Source organism: Equus przewalskii, chromosome 22, assembly GCF_037783145.1.
Source record: "Equus przewalskii isolate Varuska chromosome 22, EquPr2, whole genome shotgun sequence".
Lineage (NCBI taxonomy): Eukaryota > Metazoa > Chordata > Mammalia > Perissodactyla > Equidae > Equus > Equus przewalskii.
In genome coordinates, this window is record NC_091852.1 from 16,665,082 (window position 1) to 16,681,783 (window position 16,702).

At 39.2% G+C, this 16,702-nt stretch overlaps 1 protein-coding gene across 1 annotated transcript in view; it reads right to left on the bottom strand.

Annotated features, from left to right (window-relative positions):
• The window catches only part of TMC1 (transmembrane channel like 1), a 113,763-nt gene that overhangs the window by 11,608 nt on the left and 85,453 nt on the right, over positions 1 to 16,702 (bottom strand). The window contains exons 15-16 of the mRNA XM_070589680.1: positions 8,282 to 8,349; positions 2,539 to 2,778 (exon numbers count right to left, since the gene is read on the bottom strand). Coding sequence (XP_070445781.1) covers positions 2,539 to 2,778; positions 8,282 to 8,349 — 308 coding nt within the window. The remainder of the gene's footprint in view (positions 1 to 2,538; positions 2,779 to 8,281; positions 8,350 to 16,702) is intronic.

Below are 16,702 nucleotides of genomic sequence, written 5' to 3' on the forward strand. Positions count from 1 at the left end.
CTGCACATTCCACTTTGGGCGGCCAGTGGTTCGACAGTTCGGATCCCGGGTACGGACCTATGTACCACTTGGCAAGCCATGCTGTGGCAGGCGTCCTACATATAAAAAATAGAGGAAGATAGGCACAGATGTTAGCTCAAGGCCAGTCTTCCTTAGCAAAAAGAGGAGGATTGGCAGCAGATGTTAGTCAGGGCTAATCTTCCTCAAAAAAAAAAAAAAAGAACTAGAAATTGTTCAGAATTATTAGCAAGGGGATGGGAGGAGAAACATCAAAGGGCAGGAAATGTGGTGGAGCACTTAGAAGAATTTTCCTCATCTGGACACCAATATAACAGTTTTCAAGTTGTTGAACTGTCTAAGGTAAATCCACTTCAGAATCTATTGGAATAATTTCTGGAAAATCCACCCTCCCTAGCCAGGTCTTGTGAAACCAGAACAATCTAGAATATCTTATCGAATTGCTTTGCAGAATGGGTCTTCTAAGGTATCATAGCCACCTTACCCGAAAACACACCTGTAGCTGGAAGCAACTGGCCAACGCTGTGGTGTCTCCATTAACCTACTTCAAATGCATGTTTGCTAATTTGCTGCCAACGAGGCGTCAAGTGCAGTCAGGCACCCTCCACTAGGCAGGTGAGCAAACCGCCTCAGACTCAGGGTCCCTAAGAATGGCAAGCCATGAGGCTCTGACTAACACACGTTGCCTCCTCATCTCTAGCGCAGAACAACCCTTTAAAATTTTCAAGTCCAAACAAATAAACAGAGTATACATTCTTTTACTCCAAAATGAGGACACTGACAGGAAAACTATACTATTTAAGTAGGATAGAGATACTCCTTTCCTGACACTCTACTGAAAATATTTACATTTCTTTTGTCTCAAAGTAGTGATACACACGCAGTAATTTTGCTGAAGTTTGCCCACTAGGAAACATTTGGTCAAAATCAGATACTATGCCTTAGATACAGACTAATTTTTTTCATTAAAATTATAGTAACTCAGTGTGATATAAAGAGAGGCAGAGGAGTTAGGGTTTAAAAAACTAAAATTGCACAGTCAGTGCATGTGTCTAGCTCCATGATATTTTAAGAATGAATGCACCTGTGTAATCATCCCCCGGCTCCTTGACCTTGTGGGGTTTTCCTTATAGACAGTTAAGCTCCTTTGATATGTCTTCTGGGAAAGACCACTTCCAATTAAAAATTTAAAAGCGTATCTAAAATTTACCATGGATATTTCGTTGTATGGGCAATTTTCAATTAACTAAAGCCTTTGAATGGTTTATCTGTTGAACTTCATACCCTGAGATTTATTAAGGATTTATTAAGACCACGCTCTCCTTCAAGACTGCAATTTCAGGTTTAGCCTCCAGATGTCACTGTCTGCACTATTGATTTCAGCCCATGGTTGCGGTGGGAGGGGGCGGGGGGCGGGGGGCGGGAGGGTGGGAAGTGATGACTAGGGCTTGTCAACACAGGCTTCCTGAGTATGACCGAACTCCAGCTGTTTTGCTCTATCAGCTGGCTTAACATTTTCTTTCTTTCTTTTCCAGTAAAGTAATAATAACTCAGTCTATTTAGATGAAAGTGCCTCTTTTATACTTAAGTCTGTGGGCAACAAAATCTTTCCACTTTAATAACTCAGGTTATGACAGCATGAAGGGGAAATTATGTGTGTCCCCTACTGCATCATGCTTGTCATTCAAGTGGCTTTTCACATTCACATTTCCTTCACTGAAAAGCAGCAATAATGAATGTGTGCTGACCAGTGACTCAACGTGCAGAGATCCTTGGAGGACCTTGTGGTAGATTCATTTCTAAGGCCATTTAGGGAACGAGATCTCAATTCTCACTCAGTTCCACTTTGCTTTCTTAATTAGTGACACAGAGAGAACTCTGTCATAGAGAACTGGAGAAAAGTTCATTTCAGCTTGGCTCAAAGAGACTTCCTGACTCTCTGTTACTGACTTGAGTGATTTATCCTTGTTATTTGGGGAGAATATACATGAGGAACATCCTTAAGTTTTTTACTAGCATGTAGCATTTTGGATTATAAATTGTGTGACCCTGTTTATATTCATTATTGTCTACTAATGATCCCATTTCCTAGGTAGCTTGTGGGATAATCTACTTTATTTATTTATTATGTTTTCAGTTTGGTGGTCCACGCGAGATGTGCCAACAGCTTTCAGCTTCTGGATGTGAATTCCTACCATCAGGAAAACTTTCACATCCAGACTGGTGTAACCAAACCTTGCTCTTTGCTATCTCCTTACATGGAAATAGCTCAGATTCATTGTCAGTATTTTTCCTGGAGCAGTTAAATCATTTTCCCTCTTATGACGCTCAAATGAAAAAATAGATGGAACTTGCCATCTCCATGTCACAGAATGAACCTGAATACCCAAAAGATCTCATTTCTACAGACCAAAACGCAGTTGTTTGGAAAAAAAAAAAATAGCTCATACGATGAGTGACCATTCGCATCGCCAGCCCAGAAAGAAAACTATGCCCAAATGGAATTTCAAAGACAAGAACCTGAAGGGCCCACAATCAAAGGACGGCGGGAGGGACACGATCATGTACAGGACCGGCATGGTGGACAGGAAGAGGATAAGCAAGAGCATCCCCAGGTAGAAATTATTCGATCGGGAAGCTTTGAAGACCCTGGCCTCAGGAACGTTGCAGCACATCACGGCCCAGCACTGGAAGTACATGGACGTGTGGAGTCGGAGGATATTGATGCCCGGGAGGCTGGGGGCAAAGAAGGAGCCCATCCTAGAAAGAAAAACAGCACTCTGCTCAGTTCGAGTCTGTCTCCACAACAAAGTCACACAGCACTCTTTGTTGCACGTCACGCTTAGTTACCAAAGGCAGAAAATGTATCGTCACTTTCAACTTCACAAACTCTTTTCATAAATACATGACTGACTTATCTATTTCATCTTCTAGACACATTTTACTATCTCCCTCATTATTATAGGTATTATATGCATGATTCTTTCATAGAAACTATACTGTTCACTTATCATATCTGCTATCATTAGGAAATTTAAACTACAACAGAGTAAAGAATATATGACACTTGTTTTTCTTCTCTCTTCTAAATTAAACTTAATTTCCCCTAATACTCATATAATTGATTAATATCTAAAAACTTAACTTTTTTTAATAATTGACCCTTAAAAACACTCATTCAAATAAAGTGCACATTTGGATTAATTACTTTTGTTGTGGCTAATTAATTTTTGCTTAATGAAAGTGAAAAAATTAGAATAAGCTTTTTTATCTGATGCTATTTTCTATTTGTGTCTGCTATGTTGTTTCAGAGCTAATGGGAATGACGTATTTGTGTCTAATAATATACTACGTTTGTTGATATCCTATAGCAAGCTTTATGTGTTTTTGAGATGAAAAATTCGACACATCCATTTAATTTAGTTTATCTGTTTACTTTCTTACTTTAGCTTGTCCTGGAAATCCACTGCTTTGTACATCAGATTTTGTTTTTAAGGAAGATTGGCTCTGAGCTAACATCTGTTGCCAATCTTCCTCTTTTTGCTTGAGGAAGATTGTCCCTGAACTAACATCTGGGCCCATCTTCCTCTATTTTATGTGGGATGCCTCCACAGTGAGGCTTGACAAGCAGAGCTAGGTTCATGCCAGGGATCCAAACCTGTGAACCCTGGGCCATCAAATTGGAACACGTGAACTTAACCACTATGCCACCGGGCGGGCCCCTGATTCTTTTAAATGTATTTTAAAATGTCACTTTTAAACAGGAACCACTTAGGTGGGATCACTTTTACTCTATGACTTCATTGGTTATTTCAACAAAATAAATTTAATTTTCTTTGATGAGAAAATCCATTAGCACCATAAAACCATATTAATAGCAATTAGTTAGCCCAAAACCAAAAAAAGGTTTTACAAGTTACATATTTTAGAAGTTTAAGCAGAGTCCTGTATTTAAAGTTTCCCAACTATAATAAAGTCCTCAGCGTTTCTAGTTAGGGCTAGCATTTCATATTTCCTGGATATGTAGAGTTGTTTTAACCAATTCAATGTAAATTTGATATATTATGGGGGAGGGGGTGTTGAGTTAGATGAAGAAATTAGTTTCTGCTGTAACTGAACTTGTGCAGCCCAATATTAAATCATTTCACTGAAATGTGAAATCTTGTCTCAATTTGAGTTGTCAATAGGATTCCATACAACAAATCTGAATGATATGTCAACATATTCAACTGACCAGAGACTTTGTAGGAAGTCAAACTATTTTTAAAAAGTAGTACAGACTTTGGGTGATAATGTTGTGTCCATGTAGGTTCATCAGTTGCAACAAATGTAGCACTGTGGTGTGGGGTGTCAATAGTGGGGGAGGCTGTGCATTGTAATTCCATAAATGGGAACTCTGTGCTTTCTACTCAATTTTGCTGTGAACCTAAAACTTCTCTAAGATATGAACTTTATTAATTAAAAAAGAGAGAGAGAACAGACTTTGGAACAACACAGCATATCTGGCTTATAGGATAATAAGAGAAAACCTGGAACCCCAAAAACATGAGCAAATGAGTGAGTGACAGTCCCAGCTGAGGGGTCAGAATTACAAAGCACTCGATTATACTCCTAGATGCCAATATTTGTAAGTAATATGTTTGTACATGATGATGCACTCCCCATTCTGAAAGTCAGGCTTGGCCATGTGATTTCTTTGAGCCAATAAAATAGAAATAAAAACGAGGTGTTTCACTACTAGGTGGAAACTTTAAGAGCCCTGAGGGTCTTTTTGGTTTCTTCTTCCTCTGCTACTCTGACCAGCGATGTTCCAGATGGATCCTATGCTGTCAGTCCAGGACTCCACAGTAGGGGTAACTTACAGGAGTAGCGCCTCTACCAGCCCCCATTGGAGGTGTAGAGTAAACAAGAAAGAGACTTTTCCTTGTATAAGCTACTAAGATTTGGGGGTTGTGTTTCATTGCTGCATAACCTAGTCTATCCTAAGACACAATTTTGTGAATAATTCAAGACTTAGACTCGCTTAAAGCCATATATATTTGTACCTATACATATATGTGTATCATTTGTATGCATACACGTTACATGGATGCACATCTCTAGATAAATAAATTTCAAAAATTCAAAATAAATATCACGTAGGCATTTTGAGCAAATGACTCAGGAACCATAACCTACGGGCCGGCTCCGTGGCCGAGTGGTTAAGTTCGCACCCTCCGCTGCCGCGGCCCAGGGTTCGGATCCCGGGTGCGGACATAGCGCGGCTCGTCAGGCAACGTTGAGGCGGCGTCCCACATCCCACAACTAGAAGGACCTGCAACTAAGATATACAACTATGGGGGGGGGGGAGGGGAGGGAAGGGGGGAGGGGAGGGGGGAGGGGAGGGGGGGAGGGGAGGGGGGAGGGGAGGGGGGAGGGGAGGGGAGGGGAGGGGGGGGAGGGGAGGGGGGGAGGGGAGGGGAGGGGGGGGAGGGGAGGCGGCGGTTTGGGGAGATAAAGCAGAAAAAAAAAAGGATTGGCAACAGTTGTTAGCCCAGGTGCCAATCTTTAAAAAAAACAAAAAAAAAAAGAACCATAACCTAGAAAAACAGGTCTAAGCACAGCGATATCTGAACCTGAACGCTCATCCCATCTTTGCTTGTGACTCACTAAACAGCTCGGCTCACTAAGTTCCTTACCCAGACTGGATCCCATCATCTGTCAGTTAAAGATCATTGTAATACCTTAGCCTTAGAAATTCTATTCTTCTGAGAAGATCAAAGCAAGTGAAAGCTTCTTTTATTTAGCTCTCCTTATTACTCCAGTGATGTGATGCATGTCAGTTAAATTATTCACATTTGATCAACTGAGAAAATGAGGTAGCAAAAGGTGACAATATTAGTGGGAGGGCGCACGAGACAGTTTGGGATCAATGTCTACACCCATCTTCTCTCTCAGTGTGTCTTCTCTGCTGCCTCTACAACCTGCTGTGATGGAGTAGAGATATTATGTGCGTTCATCATTTAAAAATATGATTACAAAAACCTATGCTGTCTAATTTAAAAATAAATATGTAATATAAAGTTTTATGGATCATTTCAGCCAATTCATAACAAAATGGATTTCACCTATAATTGTTTGCCTTTAATAACACCAGCATAAATAACCTCCGCTATTCAGAAACGCGTAAAGCAGTAATTGAATGTCTCCAGTCACAAGCCATTAGGACTGAATACAAAATCTCCATGTTCTTTTGACTGTTTCTATAGAAAATGGCCAAACTCAGATGTCACATCCTCATGCCTCATCAAGTAGTGGATTACCATGTGTGAGTACCCTCGTGCAGGCGGAGCCTACTAAACTTAGATTCCACACTTCACACACCTCTCCCACCACACCACATCCCCACTCCCTCACCAATTCCCTGAAAATTAGGAAAGGATTATTTGTACAAAGTGTTGACCTGAAGGTGAATAAAAGTTCTTTTGCTTCTGGAACTCAGTAAAATGTGTGAATATATTTATACACTCAAAACAAAAAAGTCACTTTCTAAAGTTCTCTTCAAACTAACCAGAAGCAAGTCTTGACCAATATCTGAAGGATGAATACATAGTGATAGTGTAATAACAGGGCAGAGATTTTGATAATGGGTCTGGCCATGAGAGAATTGGAGAAGATTTTTAGATATTTAAGAATTTCAACATGAACAATAGTCGACTAAATAATTGCAAAATTACAAGTGAAAGCAATCAGCACAGCCATTACAACAGCTTTTCTGACAATGAAAATGAATTTTGAGGCCAATCTGTCGTCTATAACTCTGAAAGAACAAGAATAGACATGCAGCATATGCCTGTACAAATGGCACCCACCAGGCCTGAGGGATGTATGCACTTGGTGTAAGAGCCAGAGAATTTTAAGACTGCTATCAGGCAGTGGTTTCCCATTTCTGCAGTAACAGTGTCAGCCATTTTCTGCCATGACAGCAGAATCCCTTCCAGGAAACGAAAAATCCAGAAACCATAGAAGCTGCTCTCTTCATTATATCTGGCAGTGGTCACATGTTGGGCCACTTGACTTTCCTCCCTGTTTAGAGAATAAAGGATGTATTTCACTCCTTAATGACTCTCTGGACACATGAGCCATAACTTGCAAAATTTAGAAAATGAGGGGACAGGAAGTATATTTTTAAACATACCTAACAATAGAGAAGATAATCTTTTTATAGTCTTTTCTTCATATTGATTGAACTAGTGATGCACAGGAATTTGACAGGCCCCATGGCAGAACAATGGGGCCCTTGACTGTGGCCTTTGCATTACTGAAGCAAGATCGTCTTAATATTTGCGGAAATCCAGTCTCACAAAGGTTTAATAATTCAGGCCAGCCATGGTGGAAGGATTTGAGGAATACAGGAAACTTGTGCAAAATCTGAACCTAGTTACTGGTACTTGTACTTTGGAGAGTGGTGTGGTTGGTAGCACCAGATTATATTAGACATATGTCAATAGGATAAAGAAGTTTAATTGTAACTGCTTGTGAGTTGGGATGTTCGTAGTTAAGAGTGACAGATTTCTAAGACACATGGTCCCCAGATGAATCACATGCTGTGATCCAATTTTTAAACTCAAGAACATTTCTACTGTATCAACTCATCTTAACCTGTCAAGGTTTACAGAGAGAATGCTTTCATTTAATAAAAGATATGACAATCCTTTGTACATCAAAAGAAATGATTCTGATGTGCAAATGGCCCTGTGAAGCAAGTTACAAAATAAAGAACATATTTTTAACTTGACCAGCCTAAAACATGTTTCATCTCTATATACTATTGGATTCGGTAAGACATTATTTTTAAAAGTAGCTGTAAATTGTATTTTAAATATATTCAATATCAGTTACAAAATAAAATCAGTTTCTCAGAAATGGCTTACATTAATTTATTTAATACTTAATATGTGGTAATGGGATCATTAATGTTTTGCTGTCAGATCCTAGTGTCACAGGATATAAAAATTTAAAAAGCCTTCAAATCTATGAACCATAACATGGACACCCAGTCTTTGATGAAGGAGTGCTCTGCAAAACAGACGGAAGCCTTTGAGGACCAAGGTTTAAGACATGAAAAAAAGATATATATATAAACTCTTCATAGCCATCCACTTTGCAGAGGCAAATGTTGAGTTAGATCATGGACTCCTTTGACCCCAGTTGGCAGTGCTTTATGCAATAATGATCTTGGGGGCTTTTCTACAAGTGATACACCGTCCAACAGCTGGCCTACCAGATCATGCCTTGGTTGAAGATCAGAGCGAGGACGTTGCCACTGATGTCAAACTCTGTGTATGAAGGCTAGAGGAGACACAGACATTTCTTGGATTAGCATCTCAAATCGTGAAAATTGAAAGGCAAAGTTTTAATGTTTCCGCCTAGGTGTGGCTAGGCTCTCAACTACTTTCTTGCAGCAACAATAACCAACTGCAGCAGAATAATCAATACAATAAATAATTAGTGATAAATAAAATAATAAAGCACCCTTTTTAACGTACTAAGACTCATTTTAACACGCTGTCATTAAGTGCCATGAAAGTGTGGCAAGAAGGGCTCTCATACACTGACGGTAAAAGTAAAAATTGAAGCAAACTTTTAGAAAAACAATTTGACAATACATATTAAAAGCTTTAAAAATATCATTCTCTTTGACCCTGTAAGTCTACTTTTAGGAATTTGTTTTAACAAAGCAATCCTAAATGCTGACAAATTTTAACAAGCAGAGATGAAAGCATCTGGATGTCCAACATCAGTTAAGTGAAGCCAATCTATCTGTTCTATAATACATATTGAAGCTAATTACAATCAATGTTGGAAGAATATTTACATGTACAAGAGAAAACTATGCTCTAATGTTCAACAAAAGATATACAAAATTATACATTCATTATTTTTGTCAACTCAATTTGAAACTATGCATAAAGAAAAGACTTGAAAGTAATCAGCAAAAATTAGTAGTTGTTATATGTGGGTGATGGATTATGGCTTTTATTTTATTCTTTAAGTTTTGTGTATTTTAAAATATTTTTCAACAAAAACATGAATTTCTTTTACAATAAAATAGATATAGAGAAATATAACAAAGTTTAAGAAGTTATTCAAGTCTATGTCCAGTGTTTGTAGCCTAGATAATATCCTCCTACTTAGGATAGCAGTACCAGGTTGTTCTTTGTGCAGAGGGGCCACCAATAAGAACCAAGGTGGACATCTGTCCTAGGTGGCCCATCCAAAGGCTTCCTGGTGACATAGTAGACATCCTAGAAGGAAAGCTTCTATAGATGGGAATAATGCTAATTAACAAAGCCAACAAAACTGGCTCCTATTTAATTTGAGATGGAGAATAATCAGTCAGGAAAATAACTGGTAACAAGAGAAAAAGAGAACAGCAAAAAATATGAAGTGAAAGGACCATGAAGACTGTGAAAGAGATGCCAATAGAGTGGCAGCTCCCTATTACTGCCCCAGATCCTGACATCTGTAAATGTGGCTTCAGACTGTATGTATCCTCATCATAATTCCTTCCCAAACACACACATACATACACAGCACATGAACACATGCTCACACATACACATGCACACACAACAAGATGACCCGAGAGTGTCTCTGTTCTTCTCAAACTCCAGAACCCAAAAGTATATTTGTAAGAAGATAGAACAGGTCTCAGATTTGGAGTCCCACCAAAACTATCACAACTTGTGAATGCTTTGCCTCAAGAGCTCTTGAATCCAGGCCTCAACTTCATCAGTTTCCCAAAAGGCAGTAGTACTTTCCTAGTCAACTGAAATAGGTAGGCAATGTGCCTTGTGACAGATTCAGGGAGCAAAGAGCAAGAATGGCATAATGAGAATGGTTAAACAACAAGATAAAATGATAAGATGATACATAATAAGACAATACGTGGCCCTGTTATATTAAATAGGACAAAGATGACCTGGATGATTTCAACATCAATTCACTCAAGATACTGCTAAAGGATATACAAAGCATTTCACTGTTAGCAGATTATCTAGAAGCATAATGTCCCCAAGATGGAAAGAGGTTTCACTGATAGTTTTTGATCTAAAATAAAGAATGAAAAATTGTGTCCTCCATGGAGAAAATGAATTGCTCCTAATCTAGAGAAACGTTTATTCTGAGTCTTTCTCCTTCCACGGTAGTGCTTTGCTCTGGTTCATCTCTTCTTTTCTCCTGGAGCCCTGTCAGATCACAGAACACCTCTGACAAACGTTCAGTTGGGTAACCTGCACCATCTGTGACCTTGGAACAGCTCTTCTTTGCCTTGGTTCAAGAATCAAACCTTCAACCTTGGCCTCTTGAGAAGAGTGTCATGACTTAGCCCGCCAAACTATGGAAAACGGAAAAAATTCAAACTTTTCTGCGTACATTTACTCTCACAAGCACATAAACCTCTTAAAGGCCGCTTGAGATGAGACATTTTTAGAAAAGCAGTAAGAACACACTGGGAACCCCAGCCTCACACTGTGTTTGCTGCAGGGGCAACTGGAGGAATAAAATCTTTGATGTGTAAGTTGACCTGAGGCAGAGAAAGGGTATGCGGCAGCCCTACTGTACCAAGTGATTCTGTGGCACAGACACTTGTCTGGGATTCAGGCCTGAATGATAGACCTGCCATTTCTTAGCTGGGAGAACTGGGCCAGTCACTTATCTCTCAGGCCTAGGCCTAATGTGCACTAGGTCAGAGGCTGGCACAACATGGCCCATGAGCCACCTGTTTTTGTAAGTAAAGTTTTACTAGAATACAACTACATTCAATTGTTTATGTGCTGTCTATGGCTGTTTGGGACTAAAATAGGAGAGTTTAGTAGTTACTACAGAGACCATATGGCCTCCTGAAAGGACAGCCCCTTGTTTTCCTCTACTGCTACACTCTACTCACAATACTTCTGACACAGATGTGTGGGTTTTCCCCCCACATGAAGCAATTCCTGAATTCCCTGTGGACGTCAACTGGATGCCCTATAATTTAACTCAATTTTGACACTAACTGTCTGGAGTTAGTACAGATCCCACAGGTTAAGGGCTCAGTCTCCTAAGACTGCCCCCACTTAGGATGCCAATTGCAAGTTCAGGTTGTCATCTATGTTATCTGACTGGCTATAAGTCAGATTCCCACAACTTCCTCTTCAGGTTCAATAATTTATTAGAATGGCTCAACGAACTCAGGAAAACAGTTTATTTACTAGATTCCTGGTTTATTATAAAAAGACACAACTCAGGAAAAGCCAGATGGAAGAGATGCTTGGGGTGAGGAATGTGGGAAGGGGTGCAGAGCTGGTGAACTCCCCTCCCAGAACCTTAATGTGTTCAGCAACCTGGAAGCTCTCCAAGCCCCATAGTTGAGGGATTTTCATGGAGACTTCATCATGTAGGTATAATCAATTATTAACTCAGTCTCCAGCCTCTCTCCCCTCCCTGGAAGATGGAGGTGGGGTAGGGTTGAAAGTTCCAAATTTCTAATCATGGCTGGGTCTTTTTGCTGACCAGCCCCCATCCCGAAGCTATCCAGGAGCCCACCAAGAGTTGCCCACCCAAAAAATACTCCTATCACCAAAGATATTCCAAGGAATTTAGGAGCTCTGTGTCAGGAACCAGGGTCAAAGGCGAAATATTAGAACAAAAGATGTTCCTAGCACTTCTATTGCTTAGGAAATTACAAAGGTTTTCAAGCTCTGGCCGGGAAGCAGGAATGAAGACCAAAATATCTATTTCTTATTACATCACAATATCATACCTGCAGAAGTGAGAATACTTACTATCCAGACCTTTACAGAGAAAGTTTGCCTACTTCTGAGCTAGATAATTTCTAAGATCTCTTTCCATTCTAAAATCTGTAATTGGTTGAAAATTAGACCCAGTCATTAAAAAATTGCTTCTCTGTAAACACCTTAGAAATGTAATTTAATAACATATGCATCAAACTCAGAAACCCCCATTATAAAAGTGAAATAAATGTAAGAAGGCACCCCCCCCCCCCAACGTATATAGTTTAATTTCAAGGCTCATTCTTTTAGATGTAAATTTTTTTAATATATATGATTATATTATAGTTTAAATTTTTTAAAGCAATACTTTAATAATATAAGTGTAAATCAATTTGCAATGTGTTTCTTTAATTGCCTCTATAATATAAAAAGCTTAAACGTAAGTGATGCTTGGGAAAAAACAGGTTTTCTTGAAACCCGAAATAGTGAAATGATTCAAATGAGATGTGTAATAAACTCAGTAAGGGTTGCTCATCCTTAATGAGACTTTTAGGGGCCAGCAACGGAGGAGAGCATTCGGATTTGGGCTGAGGTCCGTAATAGTCACGGGATTGGAAATTATCTTGTTTTATTTTTGGATCTTTGTTTGTAGTGGGCTAGAGTCAGTCATCTACCCAGAGGGAAGACCTATGGCGCTTGGTGGACTAAAATGCCTGGGAAATCCCACCGTGTCTCTGCAAGGTTGGTTACTGCGGGCAGATCATCAACCCATGGATATTGTGAAATGCAACTCAGGATCTCAGAGAGAATTCTCTCATTACAATGACCTGCCTGACTTTTTTCCCCACAAATCTCATTTCCCACAGCTGGAATCACTCAGAGCTGCAGGCTGGCCTGGCCTGTGGCTCGGGGCAATGCTTCTCAAGTGTGGTCCCCTGACCAGAAGCAGCCACAGCACCTGGGAACTTGTTAGTAAAGTAAATTCTTGGACGCCGCCCCAGATCTACAGAATCAGAAACTCTGTGCCTTCACATGCCTTCAGGGAATTCTGATGTAAGCTAAGATCTGAGAGCCACTGATCTGGGACAAATCCCAGCCTCCTCTTCTAGGATGACTCAGCACCTCGGGCTTTGCACTGCAACCCTAGTTCCCTGCAGACAGACTCTGTCCAATATTCAAACGGAACTTTAAATCTAGCCTGTGCTGTCCCTTTGCCCATGTTCTCACCCCTTTGTGGGACATCCATGACCTCTTGTTGACTCTTTATCATGCATCTTCCAGGAGTGCTAAATAACATCTCATTCTCAGCTAGACAACATCAGTTTATCTTCTAATTCTATATCCCAACCCCTCTTGCTAACAGCATTCTACCTCGAGGGACCTGTCTAATCCTGGGAGCCACCTTGAGTTACAAATGCCATACATTGGCTCATGTATTAGTCCTGGTTTGGCAGAGTCCTTGAAATTTCTGGGGTTAAGCATTATACTGAAAATTCAACATGATGGAAATCTGCTTAATGGCTTTGAAGTCCATCAGACATGAGTTTGAGTCCTCGCTCCACCGCCGACCAGCTATACATCTTTCAGCAAATTATTAAACATCCTCTAAACTTCAGATCACTGTAAAGTAGGAAAAATAATAATCTACCTCATAGCATTGCTTATATGAATCCATGGAGTAATATATGTAAAGTATTTTGTAGAAGTTCTGACACATGATGAGAACCACATAAAAATATAATGCAATATAATGTGATTAAGGCTTGATTCTGATGGTCTGTCAATCATATGACTCATTTATGGATAATCTCGAGCCCCTTCATCAACTTTCAGGGAAGTCTCTCATATTTTCCATTTATATAAATTTAACAAGGACCACCTTAAAAATGTAACTTTCAATAAGATTCTGAGATTTTAATTTGTTTGAACATGTTCTTATCCCATGCCATGCATTCAATTCTATTTCTTCTTAGATATTCTTTATCTACATTATTGATAAATGGTAAGGATGGTCACAAATTAAAGTGAAAGTAGGAGCATTCTGTGTTGCACTATTGCATAGAAGAGTTTATAAGAGAGGCCTGAGGGCAGTTGTGCTGAATCAGGGGCGTTAAAACCCTTCCTGGCGCACACCATTCCACTCCCTCGGAGTCAGCGAACTCTAGAAACACCGAGAACTATCTGCTGTGCTCAGAAAAGCCATAGGAAAGATGAACTTACATTACATGGTCTAACAGTCTGCCCCCAGCCAGTAATTTCCCCACCTCAGTTCAGCTTCATAGGTTTATTGTGATAATACTTTGGCCATAAATTTAGAACTGGAAGAACATACAGAGTCACTTTAAAGCCAATTTACTCAGCTATAACAAGTGTATAATTCAGTGTATTTAACATATTGACTTTGTCCAGAAGGACACTTCATTGCCCTTATTTATTCCTTGGCCCCATATACTTAGGCAACTGCAATTCACAAACTCGTAATTTTCACGTATAAAATAAAGGTATTATGATTGATTATGTCAAAATTCCACCCAACATTAACATTCTGTGGATCTCTGAATCTATTGCTGGAGTCCATTGAGTTTAGTTTTTACAGAGATTGTTGTAATCAAAGTGAATGTACTTTTTAAAAGGTAACTTACCTATGACTGAGCAATTGAACATAGAGAAATTTCTCACAATTTGAAATAATTTGTGCATGTCATTATGCTTTATTTGTGAAGATATTAATTTATATGGATAGAAATAAATAAATGTAATCACAACATTTATTATAATAAGAATTAGATACAGCTTAGCTGAAGACAAAAACTAAATTAATCTTAGTACATTCACATATAGAATATTACACAGTCATTTAAAAGCTATGTTATAAAAGCACAGTTAATAACATGGGGAAAAGGTCATTGTTAGGTGAAAATAGCAAGTAACTAGTCAATAACTGTGTGTATATATATATGTATGTATACATACACACACATACAGAAAGACATCTATTTATAAGACTCTATAATACCATATATAAATCTATAGTACTTGTTTATATACTTATAAATAAATACTAATACTATGCAATTCAAATAATCCAAATAATAATGCCATGAGTGGGATTACCTGTGATTTTTATTGTCATATTTAGCTTATACTGGATTTTCTATATTTTCTACAATGAACTGGTATTATTTTTAGAGTTCAGGAAAAAAAAGAAAAAAAACTTTTTTTTGGTGGTGAAGATGCACACATTTTTCTCTTTTATTCCTGAAAGGATTCTCAAAAGTATCTCTCTGCCCATCTCAGATTCTCCTTTGCTTTATAACAGGCACTTTCTGGACTCATATTGCCAATTCGTAGGTCCAGAAGAATATCAGAGAAATATTCTCCTCAGCCTCTTCTCTAAAACAGTCCCCTTTTAGGTTCCTGCATCTCTGCCTGCACTGCCCACACCTTCCAGCTGCTGGCCCTGTCTTACATTGGTCCCTCCACTGAGAATGCTTCCTTCCATCTCAATCTTTTGAAATTCTGATCCTCCTTCAAGACTTAGCTCAAATATCTTTTCCTCCATCATGTCTGAATTTCTAACATCTCTTTCTCTCTCTCTCTGTCCCAAAGTCACATAGCAATTGGTTTCTCCCATGGCATTTATATTTTCTGCTCTGTAGTAACAATGGGAACTTTTGAGATTAAAGAGTCATGAAGACTGAGGACTGGTGAAATGAATATTCCATCTGAAGGGGGCAGTGGTGTCTCAGTTCCAGCCAATTTCTCCGAATTGGGAACATGGGTCCAATGTTACCAGGCCTTCCAATATGTCAAGAAAAGCAAGAAATCTATATTCTTTAATGTAAAATTCCCAGTTTTTAAAATATTAGCTCATTAAAAAAAGAGAGAAACACTTTGCAAACCAAAAGAAAAAATACCTATAAGCTGAACCTGGCCTGTCGGACCTAAGTTTGTAACCTCTGCCTTAGGCTTGCATCTTTTACATCTCTGTATCTCCTTATCACCCAGCACAGAGGTTTGCTCATAATGGTTTGCACTTAGTAGGCACTCAAGTGTGTAAGCTATCCACCTAGTGGTTCAACAATAATAAGACCCATATCAAAGATCCATCACTCAACATTAACATTTCAAAACTTGCTTTGATGCTGGGCTTCTCTCCAAAGAGTCTTCCAAAGGTAACATGGAAGAAAATTCACTCTGTATGACCTAAAACAGGAAACTGACTTTTTTCCCTGTACTTTGTACTAACCGAAGAGCACTGTCAGCACTCAATAAATAATAAATCACAGTCATTTAATTACAGCTTTTATGCATCCAGGTCATGTTATATTGACTTCATATTTGAAGCAAAATTTTCTAGCACTTAAGAAGAAAGCAGTAAGGGATAAAAGGCAAGAGTAAGCCAAGGGATGGTCTAAGAAAGAAACGGTAATTTTTAAATCTGCTTCAGAAGAGCTGAATCAGGCAAGGAAAATAGAAATGAAACCAAGCCAGCTGAATACCTCATAACAGGGAATGGAAAAGCAACACAACAGCATCCTGGATCTATAGCATTACCTCACTGTCGTTCACCAAACAGCATTACCTAACCGCTTTTGGCTCCTCTGCAAGGCCCTTTCAGTGAGGATGATTGAGATGACCTAATAAAAGGTACCATCTCAATGTCAGTTAGCCAGGCGGAGGATCTAGCTGGAATTTTGAAAACAGTTCTGAATGTAGGACTAGTCCAGAAACTAGAAGGCATGAGACAGGAGGGAGATCAACAGTAAAAGATATCCCTTTACTGGTGAGGAGAGAAACATCATTGGCTCAAGAATACTAAGCCAGAACTGACTCCATGGGCACATCCCTGGAAGCAGGCAGAATTCTGTCAATAGATGGTATTGCCTTGCATGTGGAGGTTCCTGCATTGAAACAGCTAGTCAATG